General features: G+C 61.9%; 2 protein-coding genes across 4 annotated transcripts; one reads left to right on the top strand and one right to left on the bottom strand.

Moving 5' to 3' along the window:
* The first annotated feature begins 687 nt into the window (after nucleotides 1-687).
* On the top strand, nucleotides 688-7,601 carry GRN (granulin precursor). Of its 3 annotated transcripts, none has more exons than XM_026512663.4 (13): nucleotides 688-789; nucleotides 3,572-3,716; nucleotides 3,841-3,966; nucleotides 4,078-4,162; nucleotides 4,622-4,734; nucleotides 4,827-4,962; nucleotides 5,079-5,173; nucleotides 5,393-5,516; nucleotides 5,820-5,917; nucleotides 6,008-6,253; nucleotides 6,502-6,735; nucleotides 6,836-7,066; nucleotides 7,162-7,601. In XM_026512663.4, the coding sequence occupies exons 2-13, from the start codon at nucleotides 3,579-3,581 to the stop codon at nucleotides 7,297-7,299; spliced, it is 1,764 nt and encodes a 587-aa protein (XP_026368448.2). In that variant the 5' UTR covers nucleotides 688-789; nucleotides 3,572-3,578; the 3' UTR covers nucleotides 7,300-7,601. The 3 variants fall into 3 exon arrangements, with proteins under 3 accessions (XP_026368448.2, XP_057173771.1, XP_057173770.1); XM_057317787.1 differs by lacking the exon at nucleotides 688-789 and adding an exon at nucleotides 3,312-3,391; XM_057317788.1 differs by lacking the exon at nucleotides 6,502-6,735.
* Nucleotides 7,602-7,714: 113 nt separating this feature from the next.
* On the bottom strand, nucleotides 7,715-17,555 carry FAM171A2 (family with sequence similarity 171 member A2). The gene is made up of 8 exons (XM_048226652.2): nucleotides 17,321-17,555; nucleotides 13,791-14,018; nucleotides 13,447-13,539; nucleotides 10,973-11,131; nucleotides 10,708-10,887; nucleotides 10,486-10,602; nucleotides 10,254-10,380; nucleotides 7,715-9,705 (listed from the first exon to the last, which is right to left on the bottom strand). Exons 1-8 carry the CDS (start codon nucleotides 17,436-17,438, stop codon nucleotides 8,247-8,249), a joined length of 2,481 nt encoding a protein of 826 aa, XP_048082609.2. The 5' UTR covers nucleotides 17,439-17,555; the 3' UTR covers nucleotides 7,715-8,246.
* Between the last annotated feature and the right edge of the window lie 367 nt (nucleotides 17,556-17,922).

The following is a 17,922-nucleotide window of genomic DNA, read 5'->3' as shown; positions in this document are numbered from 1 at the left end:
GCTTCTCCCTCTGCCTCTCCCCTCCCCCCGCTCATGCTCTCTCTCAAATAAATAAATAAAATCTTAAAAAAAAAGGTGCCCTTAAGGTGGAATTAAATCTCTTCCTCCCTGCCGAGAGCCAACCTATCGCCTCTGACCTGCACACATCCATAACACCTGGCACATGACCTTGCGCCTTAAATTAGATTTAATGTGAGCCTATCTCATTTCTCCACCCACTCACACCGCGCTGAGAGCACTCTAAGGAAAGGGCCTGAGAGCTGGCTGTCCTTGCCCTCACAACCCTCCTTCAACCCCTACGGGGCCTGGCTGCCTAGCATTTATTCTGAGTTTGTTGAACAGAATAGAAACAGGATGCACGAGTGTCCCTCATCCAGAAGCAGACATCCCGTAAAGGCCTGGAACGCACCCTGTAAAGGGGCAGCTCCCTTGTCGGTCAATGTCCTCTGACAGGGGATGCCTCATCTCGAGCGAACTCTACCAGGCGCCCGCAGCCCGGCTGAGCCGGGCCAGGACGTCACATGATTCTCCAATCACATGATCCCGTAAAAAAGAGGGGGGAGGGTGGGAAGGGAGACGGAGGGAGGGAGGAAAGAGAATTGAGTAAGAAAAAAAAAAGCACAGCTTTCTAGGCTGGCCCCGCCTCTTCGTCGACCAATAGCCAGTAGCAGCGCGCCAGCCCGGACCCCTGGCCAATGGAAACTGAGGTGGGCGGGCCATCGGGCTGCAAGGCCCTGGTCGGTGAGCTTCCCGGCCGCGGCTACCCAGCGAGCGCGGAGCCGGTCGCAGGTAAGGAGGGTGGCTGCGCAGACCTCTCGCTTCCTCCAGGGGTCCGGCCGGGCGGACGTGAGGGCATGAGGTTCCTCCGGAGTTTCAGCCGAGAGGCAAGAGAAGACTGGCTTAGAGAGGCTCCTTTGGGGGTTTCCGATGCACTGGAGGCAGTTTTACGGGGGGGTGGGGTGGGGGTGGGAGTAAGCCGTGATTACAGTGACCCCCATTAGGAGGCTCTCTCCCTCTCCGGCGTCCCCGGAAGCTGCAGCCCCTTCCCCCAAAGCAGGGACCACTCCATTCTTGAGCTGGCTTCGGGCCGGCCCGGGTGATGGTGGTGCTGGTGGTGCTGGTAGTGCGGGTGGTGCTGGTGGTGGGTGGTCCCTGGGATCCCTGGGAACGAGAGATGCGCCCTCCCTGGCCCTGGAGCTCAGGGAGCTGCGAGTGGGCTGGAGACCCTGCCCTCCTCCAAGGCAGCAGGGACTTGGGAGTAGTGACCGAACGCCTGGGTTGTGCTCTCCCTTACTTCCTCTCGTGGGGGGTGGGACCAGCCAACTTCCGCCTCTCCCTGCCACTTTTCCTGCTCACTCGCAGTTCAGTTCGCTCACCTTTTGGGAATCTCTCCTGACGCTCGGAGTTGGGGACTGCCACGTAGTGGAAGATGGCAGAGCTGGGGGCTTGCAGGGGCTCTTGTCCCTCACTACTGTGGCAGGGTGGGGTGGGGGTGAGAGAGGCCGCCACTCAGAACCCTACTGAGAGGAATTAGGCCCCTCTTCCCCCATCCTTGGTCCTGAGTGTGTGCGCGGGTCTGTACATTGGTATTCACTAGAAGCACGCGCTGTACTCCCTAACCTTAGGATACTAAGAGTGGAAAGTAAGCATAAGTAAATCACTAGGGTGCTCCATGGTCCCAGATTTGTGCAGACAGGCACCCCTTCTGGCCTAAGCCAGGACAGCTGGACAGCCTATGGAGGGTTGAGGTTTGACTCCCAAGAAGCAGGTGGGACTAGACCGGCCTGGGAGCTGTGGGTGTAGAGGGGAGGGTGAAAGGGGCCAAAGTCCAGACCAGCCAGGCAATGGCCTCCTGGAAATGGTCTTTAAGCTAGGAATGGGGCACTGAGGAGAGCCAGGTGAGAGAGAGAAGGATGAGGGTGACTGGGTGGGTGTAAGTCCTCGCCACATCTAGTGTCAATGCCCACACAGACACTCATGGGGAAACTGAGGGCCAGAGACAGAGAGCAACTTTTGAGGCTCTCACCATCCATGGTGGATTCTAGAACTAGCACCCAGATGCAGTATCCAGGCAGCCCCTGAGCTTCTCAGTTTCTGTCCTTCCTTGTCCACCTGCTCAGAAAATGCCCTCTCTCCCTCCTCTACTTGGACCCCAGGCCTCTATTCTCCCAGGGTTTGGGGTCCGTTCCCGGGCACTGTCCATGGTGCCACTTTGTGACATGAACCCAGGTCCAGTATGCTTTGGAGCCATCAAAGCCTGTCATCTCCATGACTGGATATATGACATGGGCATGTTACTTAATTTCTCTGAGCCTCAGCTTCCTCCTTTGAAAAGTAAAGGTAATAGTTACTACTTTGGTTGGTTGTTGCAAAGAAGAAAGAAAATAGGATTGAGTATTGTAACTGGGCCAGGAAAGGCTCAACGAACATTACAGTTTTTGCCCCTTAGGCAGGGTAACATCTCCTGGGACCAACCCATTGAACTAGTGGGGCTGGCTGAGCTTGGGGAAGAGTCATTTAGGAAGTGAGAGGCTACTCCCCACAGAGCCTCATAATCGGTTCCTTCTGCTGGTTCAGCTGGGTGGGCGCATGTGGTCCTCTCCATGTACTGCCGAGTTGCGGCTTCCGGGTAGGGGGAGAGGCAGGGGTTGGGCTGGGGTTGGGGGTGGTACATTTGGGGAGTCTGAAAGGGTCTGGTGGTGTTGGAGGGCCCTGAGAACACAGGTGTCTCAAAGGCTGGCCCAGCCCGTGCACCCCTTCCCTGAGTGGTTCGGGGACAGTTGGGGGGGCAGGTGTGGCTGGCCTCTGGGGAAGGCAGCCCAGATTCCACTGGCTACCGCACTTCCCTTTTCACAACTTTCTCAACCCCCTGATTTCCCATGTCATCATGTGACATCCCTCCCCTGCCCCCCAACAGGCCTTGGCAGGTGTGAACACAGCATCGGCCGGGGAGGCATCTGCAAGGGGCTGGCTGGGGAAGTGGAACCCTGTCTTTTCTTCAAGGGGGACTCCCTCTTCGCTCCCCAGGCCAGTCCTCCCCTGGCTGCTACTGATGTCTCACCCACTCCCTGGAGGTGACCCATGTCCCTACAGACCAGACCCACAAAACCCACAAATTTTCCTTTCACACACCTACATCTTTTTTTTGTAAGGTGTTTTGTTGTGTGTGGTGTTTTTTTTTTAAATAATCTTTACAGCCATCACGGGGCTCAAACCTACAACCCTGAGATCAAGAGTTACATGCCCTACTGACCGAGCCACCCTGGCGCCTCACACGCCTACATGTTTACACACTCACCCACAGAGACCGAGGCATTTGGCCACATTTTGGGGACACAGACTGACGCCCGCACTTGTGTCAGGATTCATGCTCGTCGCTGTCCACGTGCTGGTGCGCAAGTGAACATAGAGGAAGCTGAATCTTGGGCCCCACATCTTGCTTCGTGCCTGGACAAGGAGCTGTTGGGGAGGCTCAGGTGTATCTAGCCTGGGTCCGGGGGAGTGACTGGCCCCCGAATCAAGGGTCTCATGGGCTTAAGCTAGTCGCCAAATGCCTCTCGGTGTTTTGCAGGCAGACCATGTGGACCCTGGTGAGCTGGGTGGCCTTAGCAGCAGGGCTGGTGGCTGGAACACAGTGCCCAGATGGTCAGTTCTGCCCTGTGGCCTGCTGCCTGGACCCAGGAGGAACCAGCTACAGTTGCTGCAGTCCCGTTCTGGTGAGCGCCCTGCGGCCCAGGCAAGAGCCAGCGGCCTGGGATTCCCCAGAGGGGCATCTCAGCATGGCCAGAGGAGGGGGCCAGGCTTGGGTCCTTCATTTTGTCATCTCCTCTCACTTTCTAGGGCCAGTGGCCCACAGTGCTGAGCAGGCAGCTGGGCAGCCCCTGCCAGATAGATGCCCACTGCTCTCCTGGCTACTCCTGCCTCCTCACCATCTTGGGGACCTCCAGTTGCTGCCCGTTCCCAGAGGTGAGGGTGCCATTTGTTTCAATGGAGGGGCTCAGGTCTGCATTTCGACTTTCCACCCACTCCCCCCAGGTAAAGGGGTCGAGCCAATGCAGGTGTCTCTGTGTCCCACAGGCCGTGTCATGCGCTGATGCCCGCCACTGCTGCCCACGGGGCTACCACTGCAGTGCTGATGGGCGGTCCTGCTTCCAAAGATCAGGTGCGGCAGGGGTGGAGGTGGAGGGCAGGCAGATGGGCAGCGTGTGGAGGCTGGGTGACCTGATTCCTGCCCTTGTGCTCTCATTCTTGTGGCATCTGGACTAAGCAACCCGTTTGCTCTGGACAGAGGGACAGCACGAGGCTAGGAAGGGGCAGGAGAGAATGCCAGACTCCAGGCCCCGGGCCAGGCATTGGGAGGGTGGAGAGAGGCCAAGCCGGGCTGGTTTAAGGCCAGCCTGGTCAGTGGATGCCCCTGCCTTGTGCCATATTACTGAGGCAAGGACCGGCTTGTGGGGAGAGTGGGTTAGGAGTGCCTGGGACAACGCCGAGCCCTAGTACTGGACCCCCAGCCCCCCGGGTAGCTGGGCTTGCAGGGCCTGGTGCCAGCAGCTCCTAGAGTGATGGGAGTGATGGCCTTCACTAACTGGGCTGGCGGAATCCGGAGTCGTCCTGTCCACAGATACCAGCCGCTTGGGTGCCGTCCAGTGCCCTGACAGCCGGTTCGAATGCCCCAACTCCTCCACGTGCTGCACTCTGCGAGATGGCTCCTGGGGGTGCTGCCCCATGCCCCAGGTACGGGTTCGGGAAGATGGGGGTGGGGGGAGCCATCAGGGCAGAGCAAGGGGCCGAAGGGGGCAAAGACAGTCGGAGGCATCTTCCGTCAGGCTTCTTGCTGCGAAGACAAGGTGCACTGCTGCCCCCATGGGACCTCGTGCGACCTGGCTCATGCCCGCTGCCTCACGACCACAGGCACCCACCCTCTGGCGAGGAAGATCCCCGCACAAAGGAGTAACGGGGCAGGTGAGGAGGTGGGAGAGCATCGCGGTGCGGGTTGGAAGGAGGCCTCGTCTGACTCCTAGCTGGGGGAAGAACTCCTCACCGCTGTGGCTGCCCCGCCCGCCTCTCTCCCCTTCCAGTGGTCATATGCCCCGATGGGCGGTCCCAGTGCCCTGATGGTTCTACCTGCTGCGAGCTGCCTAGTGGGAAGTATGGCTGCTGCCCAATGCCTAATGTGAGTGAGGGGCCGTGTGCCCACAGCCACCTGGCCCGGACACCTACCTCCGAAGGACTCCAGGGGGTGGGGCTGGCTGGCAGGTCATTGGGAGCCTGGCTGCTCAGGGCTCATGCCGCCCCCTAGTGGGGGATTGAGGCAGTGTCAGCTGTCACCTGGCTGCTCCCTGCGCTCAGCCTAGACAGGAAGTCACAAAGACCTCCCCCCACCCCCACGCAGGCCATCTGCTGCTCGGACCACCTGCACTGTTGCCCCCAGGACACTGTGTGCGACCTAGTCCAGAGTAAGTGCCTCTCCAAGGAGAACGCTACGGACCTCCTCACCAAGCTGCCAGCGCACACAGGTACCAGAGGTGGGGGCTGCAGACCCCATTCCCCCGGCTCCCTGTGCGGAACTCTCCACTGAGTTGTTCCAGGAACAGATGCAGGGCCGGGGGACTGAGCGCCACGTGGAGGGGACAGGGCAGACACAGCCCCCTTTCCTCCACATGAGTCATTGCCTTCGGGTCACCGCTGGGGTGGCCCAAGTCTACTCTCCAGCCTCAGCATCTGGTTCTAGCTTGGAGCCGGCCAAGGGTTGGGTACCCCGAGGCTCCCCACGGCTCCCCACGGCCACTGCTGACCTGTCCTCCGTGCCTTTCTCACAGTGCAGGAGGTGAAGTGTGACATGGAGGTGAGCTGCCCCGACGGCTACACCTGCTGCCGCCTACAGTCAGGGGCCTGGGGCTGCTGCCCTTTTGCCCAGGTACCCAGGAGTGGTGGGTCGGCCGGGCTGAGCAGAAGGCGGCAGCCAGCGAGGCCCCAGTGCCCACCACCCTCTGTCCTTCCACCCTAGGCTGTGTGCTGTGACGACCACGTACACTGCTGCCCAGCTGGGTTTAAATGTGACACAGTGAAGGGCACTTGTGAACAGACGGCCAGCCAGATGCCCTGGATGGTGTGGGCCCCAGCCCGCCTTTACCTGTCGAACCCCAAGGCCATAGAGCACGATGTCCCCTGTGATAACATCACTAGCTGTCCCTCCTCCAATACCTGCTGTCGACTCGCGTCCGGAGAGTGGGGCTGCTGTCCTGCCCCAGAGGTGCGTGGGGGAGGGGGGAGCATGGGGTGGGGGGCGACAGTGTCTGGGCCTGGGCGGGTGGTCAGACTCCTGTTGCTTTGCACCTCCGTCCTCTGCCTGGCCCACAGGTGGCCCACCTGCTCGGTTAGGTTCATTCCCAGCTGGCGGAGCTGTGAGCAGGAAGGGGAGTCGGGGTAGGCAGGGGCTCAGCTTTCCGCCCCACATAGCCGCTTCCCAGACCACCCTGTGCTGCCACCCCCTCCCCCCAGGCTGTCTGCTGCTCAGACCACGAGCACTGCTGCCCCCATGGCTACACGTGCTTGGCCGAGGGGCAGTGTCAGAAGTGGAGCAGGACGGTGACTGGACTGCAGAAGATGCCTGCCCGCCAGGCTGCCCTGTCTCATCACAGAGACATGGGCTGTGACCAGCACACCAGCTGCCCTGTGGGGCAGACCTGCTGCCCAAGCCTGAGTGGGGGCTGGGCCTGCTGCCAGTTGCCTCACGTGAGTGCCCACCTGCCTGCCCTGGACCGGAGCCGAGTCCCCCCGGGGCGGGGGGGGGGCGGGTTGTGGAGAGAGGTAAACGCCGCCCTGTCCCTCCCAGGCTGTGTGCTGTGAGGACCGCCAGCACTGCTGCCCGGCTGGATACACGTGCAACGTGAAGGCGCGATCCTGCGAGAAGGCGGCAGATTCTGCCCACCTGGCTGCCCGCCTGGTCCGTGGCCCTCGCAGAGGTGTGGGGAACGTGGAGTGTGGGGCAGGGCACTTTTGCCACGATAACCAGACCTGCTGCCGAGATAGCCAAGGGGGCTGGGCCTGCTGTCCCTATCGCCAGGTGAGTGCCACCCACTGGCCTGGGGCTGGGGATCCGTGGGAGCTAGGTCCTGCCGTGTCCAGCTCTGACTCCCCACCCACCCCCTGGCCATCCAGGGTTTCTGTTGTGCCGATCAGCGCCACTGCTGCCCCTCTGGCTTCCGATGCGCGGCCAAGGGCACCAAGTGTCTGCGGAGGGAGAGCCTGCGTTGGGACATGCCACCGAGGGACCCAGCCCCGAGGCAGCTGCTGTGAGGCGAGACTAAGGACTGAAGATAGTCTGCAGCCCTCGGGACCCTGCTCAGAGGGTCTGCACTGCTCAGGCCTCCCCAGCACCTCTCCCCCACCAAATTCTCCTGGAGTCCCCCATTCTGATCCCCCATCATGGGAGGTGGGGCCTCAGTCTAAGGCCCTCCCTATCTCAAGGGGGGCTGTGGCGAAAGCCATGTTACAAGCTGCCATCCCCTCCCCCAATTTCCGTGGACCCTGTGGCCAGGTGCTCTTCCCTATCCACAGGCGTGTGTGTGTGTGTGCTGCAGTAAAGTTTGTACACTTTCTTAACAGTGTCTGATTTGACCACCCTGCCTGCCCCTCTCTCTGAGCAAGGGCCCCTATCCAGTGTCCACATTTCCCAACCCTACAGAAAGACACACACGGAGTTAATCTCACCAGTTTTATATTTGCTGTTGCCCACAGCAATCCCATCACATGATCCCCTAGTCCCCAGAGCCGCCCCAGCCACCAGCCCTGTGACATCGTAGCCCAGAGGTGGGCTAGTCAGCAAGCAGCACCCCCTCCCCTCCCGGGGGGTCCACAGAGAAGGCCCCCTCCCTTCCCAGCCCTCACACTAGCAGCTGAGGCCCGGTCGCCCCTCCTGCTTTCCCACAATAGATCTTTCTATGTACAGCCACGTTTATACAGGCACTGCTTCCCCCCACCCAGCCCTCCTTCCCCAGCACCTCCCAATGGGGGTCTGGACCCCTCCCACCTCCCTCTCGGAGGCCGACACGGGTCCCTCCCAAGACATTACCCAGCACATACCACTGGACAGCTCCGCAGGCCCCTGGGCACCTCTCCAGGCGGGGGATTGGGGGGCTAAGAGCAAGAGCTCCCCGGGGCACGCCCCCTGGGGGCGGGGCCGAGCGGAGGGGGGGCGGGGGCCCACCGGGGAGGTGGGGACGGTGCCAGGCCGGGCAGGGGCGCTACTTGACGTTGAACACCATAAGGGGCCGTTCCTCCCGCCGCTGCCATGGGCTCTTCTTGTCGCCCGCCTCGTCGCCCGCCTCCGCCCCCAGCTCGTCCTCCGGGCTGGTGAGCGAGTCGCGCCGCAGCTCGCTAGCGCTGCTGCGGGAACTGTCCCCGCGGCTACGGCCCCGACCCCGGGGTACTGTGGCCGCCCGGCCCTCGGGCGCCGCCACTTCGTCCAGCAGCGGCGTCAGCGAGTTGTCCTCGGGGGAGCAGAGGCCCGTGCGGCTCTCGCTGCTGCTCGGCTCCGTGTCCTCGCTGAGCGCCAGGCGCGGGGGCGCGGGCGGCGGCGGCGGCGGGGGCGGCGGCGGGGCGCGCTCCCGCTCCTCGCGCAGGGGCCGCCGGCGCGCGGGCCGCGCCTCGTGCACGTCGACGCCCGAGTCCAGGCTGGCATCGGTGCTGCGGCCGCCCCCGCCCGCCTGCAGGTCGATGTACGAGTGGCGCACTTGAGAGTTGGAGCGCCCGTCCAGGGACACAAACCAGGCGCGCGGGTGAGGCTTCACGCCCAGTTCGAGCAGCTTCTTCTCGGTCAGCGCCTGCAGCTCCCCGTTGAGCTGCGCCATGGTGGACTCGTTGAACAGCACCGGGATGGTGACCGAGCCGCTGACCGGCGCCGAGCGCCCGGCGCCCCAGCCCTCGCCTCCGCCGCCGCCCTCGCCGCCCGCGCCCGAGTGGCCCTGCATCAGCGGGCGCTGGGGGTCGGCGGGGGGGAAAGGGCGCGCGGGGCCGGGGCCCGTGCTCTCGGGCGGAGCTGGCTCTTCGCCCGCCCCCGCGGCCCCCGCCTCGCCCCCGAGGCGCACGTAGTGCGCGGGGATCACCAGGGTGGGCATGACGTTGCGGTAGACACTGTCCTTGAGGTGGTCGATGGAGCCGCAGAAGATCAGCTGCCCGGCCTGGCTGAGCGACGGCGGCCGCGCCAGCTGGTCCACCGACTGCGACAGGAGGAAGTCGGGGGGCTTGCTCTCGGCCGCCCCCTTGTGGCCCAGGTAGTGCTCGAAGGGCGGCGGCGGCGAGGGCGGCTCCTGCAGGAAGGCCGGGGTCGCGGAGGCGCCCCGCCGGTACTCCTCCAGGCCTGGCTCCAGCCCGCCGGGACCCTCGACGGAGCGGGCGCCCTTGAGCCCCGCGCCCTCGCCCCCGCGGGCGCCCCCAGGCTCGGCGGCAGGACGACTGGCAGAGCGCGGCTTGGCGCGGAAGAAGTCGTCCCGGGAGGCGGCCAAGTCCCGGGAGCTGGAGAAGGCGGAGTGCAAGGGGCCTGGGGGCGGGGCCTCAGGGTCCCCCGACGGGGCGGGCTCCAAGGGTCCCCCACATATGAGGTGGAGCTGGGACATCGAGGTGGCCTGGTCTCGTTTGTTACCGTCAGAGGGCCCGGACAGCTGCAGCTTACGGTGCTGTTGCCTCGGCTTCAGGCAGCGCCTCCTGGAAGGTGTTGGGGGGGGGGAGGGGGAGGAGCGACCGGACCTCAGGCAAGGGTGGAGGGGGCGCTGAGCAGCTCCCTAACCCCGCAGTGGCAAGATGAAGGATGGATATTGTTGGAGGGATGGGGGAGAATGCCTGGGACTCAAGAGAAACGTTGGGGAACCCGGATGGGCCTTGAGAGAGGTTTGTGGCAAGTGCTGGAGTGTCTGTGGGAGGGCCAGCCAGCGGCTGTGTCCGTTTGGGTCCCCCTGAGCGGAACGGCACTCCTTCGCATGTAGGAACGTGGGAGCAGCACGTCCAGCCTGGGATCCCCTCGAGCGGCCTGGCCTGTAGGTCTAGCCTCCTCTCCCCCCACTCCTCTTCAGCCACCGGTCTCTCTCCGGTGCATTTGTTGCCCTTTCAGGCCAGTGCCTTGAAGACCGGAATGGTATTGCATGCATCTTCGGCCGAGCGCCCAGCCCCCCACCCCCACACCGGCAGAGGGCGGCCTCGGTACACCGGTACACCGCGCGGGATGAGCGGAGGCTGGGGGCGTGGGAGGCACGCACCGGCAATAGTAGATCAGCAGACACAGCAGAATGAGCACTAGCAGGGCCAGCGCTGCCAGGATGGTGAGCAGGAAGATGGTGTGGTAGGTGCCAATGTCCTGGATGCCCGACGTGATGGTGACCAGTCCTGTGCCAGGCAGGGGCTTAGCTTTCCAGGTGTGGCTGCCCTTCCTGCCTTTCAGGAGTCCACACTCCCAGCCTCCCCTTCCCCCGCCGCTCCCCTATCTCTCACCAGCGGTGGGGGAAGCCATGGCAGCTGCCCAGTACCCCAGCTGGGGGGAGACGAAGGTCCAGTAGAGCTGCCGGCCTTCCTTCCGGATCACACCAGTGCCGTTGCGCACCCAGAGCCCTGGGAGAGGCGGGAGTTTCATGAAACCCAACACCCCCCCCCCCCCATCTAAGTCCCACTTTCTTTCCCCAAACTGCAGCAGCTGCAGCCCCTTGAGGCACTCACCACTCTTGGGGTCGAACCTCCAGGCTGGAATGCTGGTGCCTGCAGTAAGGGCACGAGGCTCCGAGGGCACAGGCAGGGACAGGTGAATGGGGCCGGAGAGCGGCACTTCCGTTGCATTGCCCGTCAGCAGGTGCACGCTCACGGCAGCCAGGGGCATCAGCTCTAGCCAGGAGCCATTGCCTGGGGGAAAGGAGACACAAGGGGTGAGAGCTAAATCCTGGTGGAAGGGGGGGGGCGTCCCTTCCATGCTGGACACCCAGCATACCTGAGCTGGAGGCCTCAGTGCCCAGGAAGGTCGGGAAAGCACGCATTTCCTGCTGGGTGCTGGCAGGTGTGAGGGAGGCCCAGAGCTGGCTGTAGGTGGAGCTGACAGGCAGGCGGGCGGCCCGGCGCTGGAACTGCACCCAGGGCTGGGAGCGGGCACCTGGAGGGAGGGGGGTGCTGCTGTGGCTTGGCCAGGGACAAGCTCCCCTCTTTGAGGAGAAGGGAGCCATTGGGTCAGGCCACTTGGGAAGGTCAGGGAGGGTGGTGACTTGGCGAGAGAGCCGCATTCATAGCACGTGAACATGGTAAAGGACTTGGACCTGAAATCTAGTCCTGGCTGTGTGACCCTGAGCAAGTTACTTGCTCTCTCTGAAACACGGCTTCCGTATTAACCTATAAAATGTTGAGGTTCAGGTCCTCAAACAATTACTGTTGCCCTACTGTGTGGCGGGCACTGTGTTAGGTGCTGGAGATACAAAGGTGAGTAAGACACAGTCTACACCCCTGTCTTCGAGCTCACGGTCTAGTGCAGGGCTGTCCATTATGGTACCCATTAGAACTTTCTGCTGTGTTGGATGGAAGTGTTCTCTGTGCTGCCCATGACAGTACCCACTAGACACCCGTGGCTACTTAGCACTTGAAAGGTGGCTAGTGTGACTCAGAAACTGGATTTATTTTTAATTTGTCAAAATGGAATCAACTTTTAATTTATTTAAATAGCCACCTGTTGCTAGTGGCTACTGCATTATGAGCTCAGGTTGTGTGTATGTGTGTCTGTCGGTCTGTCTTGGCGTGCAGGGGTGTATCAACAGAATTCCAGTGCAATATGGTAGTAGCTAACATTTGTTAAGCTTGAAGATATGCCGGGCACTATTCGAAGCAGACTTCCGTGCTCACCCTGTACTTACAGCCCGAGGTAGGTGCTTTCGTCATCAACCGTGTTGTCTACATGCAGACACGGAGGCTGGAGAAGTTTAGTGACTTGTCCAATGTCACAATCCTGGAGCCCGACCGAAACCCAGGAAGTGTGGTGCTGGCCCAACTTCTCAGCCCCTTTCCATCCTACCTTGCTATGAAAATAGGGCGCCAAGGGCGCTTGGCCCACCTAGCTGGGAAGGCCCTGTGGAGTCTTGCAGGGTGAGGAAGACTCCACCAGGAAAGAAGGTGTAAAGGAACCTCAGGAGAACGGATGAGAGAAAGGCCCAGAGGCACGGGGGGGGGGGGGGCGTGTTGGTCCATGGACACAGGTTTACTTTGAAAGCAGTGGGCGCCGTGGGAGGGCCATAAGCTAGGGGGGCACAAAGGGATCATTTGGCATTATTTATTTATTATTATTTTTTAAAGTAGGCTCCATGCCCCAAAGTGGGGCTTGAACTCACGACTTTGAGATCAAGGGTTGCATGCTCTATTGACGGAGCCAGCCGGGCACCCCTTACTTGGCATTTTAGAAACCTCCAAAGACATTTTAGAAGCCTCTGGTTCAGGACCAGGGAGAGGAAGATGAGCAAACGAGTAGCTTGGAGACAAGGGCTCAAGCTAAGAATATAAATTGGGGAGGCGGGTTCTCTCTCTCCAAAACCCACTGTGGCTCCCTAGTACTAGCCAGATCAACCAGTCTGCAGCAGCACCCCTCCTGCAGAGCCAGACTGAGCATGCCCTGCACCCTCGCTGTCCCCTTCTGCCCCTGCACCTGGATTCCTCTCCAGGGAAGGTGCCTTTGCTCCCCCTTCAGCTTCTGAGCCCACAGGGTCCATAGCTCCCTTCCCCAAATTCTCTTGCCCTGCTACACTCCCAGGTCAGGGTCGTCTCAGTGCTGAAGACTCTACTGCTCTGCCTGCTTTGTCATTAGTTCAGGGTTGGCAGCGATCTGTTTCTCTGTCTTCCTACTTGTCCGTGAACTCCACGAGACAGGGAGCGGGTCTGTTCTTCCCAGTGTTCCCCAGCACCAGACACGATGCCTGGCACGGCCCAGGCGCCGCAGTAAGGATTGGTTGGGTGAGACTGAAGCCGTGAGTAGACACTGCAGGGTTGCCCCAGGCCTCGCACTTGAGAGCTGCTCAGTTGCTGTGGAATGCCCCTCTTGTGGCCTTCCAGCGTGGCCAGGCACCCAGTAGGTGCACAAGAAGAATGTGTAGACCCACCGATGAAACAGGTGGCAGGGACTAGGAATTCTAGGCAGGAGTAGAGGGACAATAGAAACCACGAGAAGCCCCAATAACAATAAACATTTACTGACCACCTTCCGTGCTGTTTTTTGCATGTTTGACGATATTTAATCCTTACTTCCGTTTGATGACCTAGATACCATCAATATCCACATCTTACAGATAAACAAACTAAGGCTCAGAGAGGTTAAGTGACTTGCTCAGGGGCACCCAGCACCAGTACGTAGAAGAGTGGAGCGCTCTACACCCAGGTCAGGGGGAAGGAAGAGGAGCTGGTATGAGGTGGGAGGGGGGGAAAGAGGAGCCTTACCAGGAGAGCCCAAAAGGATGTGCACCAGGTCCTCATAGAGGATGAGGGTGGCCGGCCGCTCGGGAAGCAGGTAGAGGCTGACGGACGCATACACTGTAGGAGGGGTGGCCCGTCAGCTCCAGAGAAACACTCTCCCCCTCGGCCCCCCCCCATCCAACCCCAGGGCCGGGCACTCCCTCCATCTGAATCCTAGTGACTTCATGCTCCTTCAGCCCCCTCTGCGTACCCCAGCCCGGGCAGCAGCTGCTGGAAAGCCTGCCCCCTCCACCCCCAAGGACTATTTTGGGAAGGGGCCGATGGGGTCAGCAGCTGCCCACCCCCCCTCCACCTGCCCCTGCACTCACAGGGCAGCTTGTCAACACGCCAGGGCACAGAGTTGGTGAGGAAGCCAGGGCGGGCAGCAGTGACCAGCACCCAGGTGCCCAAGCGGTAACTGAGGGGCAGGATGGCCACACCCTCTGCGTCCGTGGTGCCAGCAGCCAGCAGCATCCGGTTCCCAAACACGTCCACTGAGGCCCGGGCCAAGGGCACCAGCTCCCCGCTCACATATACCTGCACCTTGATCAGGATCTCTGTGGGCAAGATGAGGTGAGGAGAGTGAGGAGGGAAGGGGCAAAAAAGAACTGGGGGGAGTCCCGAGATCAGAGGAAGAGGCTGTGGGTTGGGAGCGGCTTTGGGACCCAGGCTAGACAAGGCTCTATGAGAGGCGGCATTGATAGGGCCCTCACTTAAACTCCACATCAGCCTGTGAGACAGGTGGTGCCGTAACCATATTTCCAGTCTAACACATGCACTTTTCCACATTGTTACATTTCTGAGCTCGGATTATGCCTCTGATTGATGATGTCATCATTATGATTGGCAGTATTTGTTTTTTCTTTTACTGGTACATGAAATAACGGTGCATCTTACAGTCAATGATGTGTTAGACTCCATAAAATATGCTCTTAAGCCCATTTTACAGATAAAGAAGCTGAGGCTCAAAGCGTTTAGATACTTGCACTGCAGTTAAGGGGGAGACCTGGGATCCAAACCTGGGAGTCTGTCTCTAGACCCAAATTCTTAACCACTGGACCCCATGGGGCTGGTGTCAGGGAGGGGAGAGGGAAGAGGGCTGAGAAGGGCGGAATAAGCAGACCACCAAGGGTCTACAGGTGGAGAGGAGAGAGATCAGGATTCAGCCAATGAGAAGGGTTGCAAGGGGGGCTGGGTCAGAGTTTAGGTTCTGAAGAAAAAGCTGAGAAGGGGACAGTAGGGAGCTGGTCTTTCCCCTTAGTCAACCTCTTCCCAGAATCCTTTGCACAAGCCTGTTTCCTTTCAGATTCAGGGACTCACCCCAACCCCGAAGCCCAAACAAGTACCTCCTGACCCCTCCCCCTCACAAGTACTACCCACCCCCTCCCAGCTGGTCAGCTACAAGTCAGTCACCATGGCAACGCCCTCATTCCTCCCAGGAGATGGGCAGAGAGCTGGGGCCCTGGCAAGGGGAAGGAGATCTGGGGGGGCCGACCCAGGCCCAAGGGAAACTGGTGTGGAGAGGGCTGGGAAGGGAAGTCCAGCCGCCTCTGCCCTGGCCCCAGGAGAGTTTGGCCAGGATAGGCCCGCAGGTGTCCTGAGTTCAGATGGGGTGACAGGGTAGGGACCAGGCCTGGAGTTCCTCTCATGGATTCCCCAGGCAGCCTCTCTGATCCCTAGTGCCATCTACCTCTTCCCACTCAGCATGGCCCCTCCCTCAAGAACCTGCCTCACCCCTACCTTGCTGCTAATAATGGGAGTAGGTGTCCATGCCCAGAAAGGTACAGAGGCCTCAGTGCGGGGCCAGGAGGCAGGTGGGGACACAAACCTAGGGGAGTCCAGGTGCAGAAAGAGCCTGAAGCTCAGGGCCACAAGGCACGGGGAGGGCACGGGGGGTTCACGCGTGGAGCCTGACACTCAACAGCGACAGGTGTCTTCTCTCAGGCTTCCAACCCCAGGGCCAGAGCCACGCCTGGCCCTGGCATCCCATCCAGCTGTTCGCCTGAACCCACCTCCCTCACCCCTCCCAGGCCAAAGCCCAACTTGGCAGGGCGGGTGCACACACTTGATTCTTTCCTACTCTCTGGTTTTCCCAGGAGCTGGCAATTTTCCTGCCCCTCCTCCACCACTACCCAGGAGGAATTCTGAGAAGCTAGAGGGGCCTGGCTACTCCCCACCCCTACCCAGGCTAGGAGCAGCTGGATGGAGCAGCTGGGAAGAGGGGACCCAGGAGTCTGGAATATGGTCATTTGAAGGAATGCTTTGGGTTCAAGGGCCAGAGCCTCAGAAGAGGGGAGGGGGCCCCAGGAACAAGACAGGGGCGGGCAGGTAGGCCTGTAGGAGGCATGAGTGGGAAGGGGTGGACAGGTGCCTAGCAGATTCTTTCCCCCTTTCCCCTCAACCTGGGCTCTCCGCCTGTGGCCTGGGAGAGCCCTCTATCCTGGCTCTATTCCAGCTAATTCCCTGGGCCCCCTCCTCTGGGGTACAGAACTTGAAGGAAAGGCTTTTTGAGAAACCAGGGCCTCTTCCTACCCATCAAAGCGTCCTCTCCTCCCGCAGAGAGCAGGGAAGACTGAGGCCAGAGGTGAGCCTTCCCCGTTTCTCAAGACTGCCATTCCATACTGTATCCACCTCTCCTGGCTTCAGCTCTGCCTCATTCCAGGAGGAAATCCGACCCCCTCCCTTCATCCGGACCCCACTTCCCTCAACCAGACACCCCCCCCCCTGCTTTTCCTGTCAGCTCCTTGGTGGAGAGATGAGGAGTGGAGAGCACGGTTTCAGGCAGGGATGGGGCCCAGAGGCAATAGAGGGAACAGTAGCTGGGGTGGTGAGGCAGGAGGCTGGAAGGTGGGTGCAGGGCTGGAGTGGGCGGAGGCCCCCCCCCCCAACCCAGGCGTCGGTAGGGAGTCATGGTCTAGCTCTCCCACCCTCTCCCACTGCAGGAGCCCACCCCACCCCCACCTCACACACCCACCTGGGCCCGTGAGGCGCCGGGAGGCTCTCCTTCACTGCTATGGAGAGGTTAGATGAGGAGGGGGTGACCTGGGGACGGGCTGGGGATAGGAGTGGCCGGAGGTCTGCTGGACGGGGACCCAGGCACCTGCCCTCCCAGGCGGCACAGCCCAAAGCCAGCTAGCCAGCTCAGCATGGCTCCGCCACCACAGCCCTGCCACGCGCTTTGGCTGGGTATCACCACGTACCCCTTTTTCCAGACCACCCTCCCAAACTGCAGCCCCTCCCCCCTCAAGGGCTGACAGCGTTTCTTTGGTACACCCCCAATTCTGAACCTGGGGGGCCGGCCGGGGGCTGTCAGGCTCCAGGGCGAAGAACCCCATTCGAGCAGTCAATCCGCCCACCGCCTCACCCACTCCCCCTCCTCCCCTCCTCCCTTCCAGTCCAGCTCAAGGCACCCAGCCCCCGTCCGGGTCCAAGGTGGCAGCCGAGGCTTGCGCCCCCACCCAGCCGGGGTCGGGAGCGAGGAACCCGCAGGGGGCTGCGGAGCGGGCGCCCGCCCCAGCCCGCCCCTGGGCGGGTGTCTTCGGTAGACAATGGCTCAGGCAGCAGCGCCTCGCGGACCAGGAGAGAGAAAAACAAGGCGAGAGGGGGCGGCGGCGCGGAGCCCGGGGACCCCCGCTCTCCCTATTGTGTCTCCCCGAGACACCCCCCCCCCCAGCAGTCGCCCTCTCCCTCCCTCCTCCCCCCGTAAGCGCTGACCGGGAGTCGCCGGGCTCCCCCCACCCGAACCCAGGGACCAGAGTACCCCTCCATTCACGAGCGCCGCGAAGAGGGGGCTGGCGGGCGGGGGCCCGATCGAGGGGGCGCAGGCCCGCGATCGCTGCCCCTCCAGGCCGAGACTCACCCTGCTGGCTGGGGGGCTCCGGCGGCGACTTGCCGGGAGCCCGGGAGGCGCCGCCGAGCAGCAGCCCCAGCAGCGGCAGCAGCCGCGCGAGGACGCTGGGGCCACTCGGCGGCGGCATCGCGGGGCTCGGCCGGGCCCTAGAGGCCCATGGCTCCCGCCCGGCCCCGCTCGGCCGGCCCCGCTCAGCCCCAGCTCTGCGCCGCGCCGCTCGGGCTCCCGCTCGGGCTCCCGCTCTGGCTGCGGCGGCCGCTCAGCGCGATTGTCTCCGCCCGGAGCCGCCGCCAGCGCCCCCTGCAGGCGGTGCCCCACCCCGCGGACCTCGGGGCACCGCCCCCTCACCGCCCCGCTCCGCGCGCAGCCCGCCGGCCCTGCCCGCCCTCAGCCCACCCTGCAGCCCCCACCCCGCGCTCCCAGACCCGAGCTGCGAGGGAGTGCGACGCAGAGGGTCCAGTCACCCGGGTTCTTGGAGGTCCAGAGCCCTCCAAATTTGGTGCAAAATTTGGGAAGGAGGAAAGGCTACCGCTTACAACACACTCAAAGAGGTAGTACGGTCATGAGTGTCTCCAAAAAGTGTAGGAACTGCCCAGTTCCCACGCAGTGGG

This window comes from Ursus arctos, unplaced genomic scaffold (assembly GCF_023065955.2).
Source record: "Ursus arctos isolate Adak ecotype North America unplaced genomic scaffold, UrsArc2.0 scaffold_24, whole genome shotgun sequence".
Taxonomy (NCBI): Eukaryota; Metazoa; Chordata; class Mammalia; order Carnivora; family Ursidae; genus Ursus; species Ursus arctos.
Note: the sequence above shows the minus strand (reverse complement) of the source record. Positions and strands in the feature narration are given on the sequence as shown.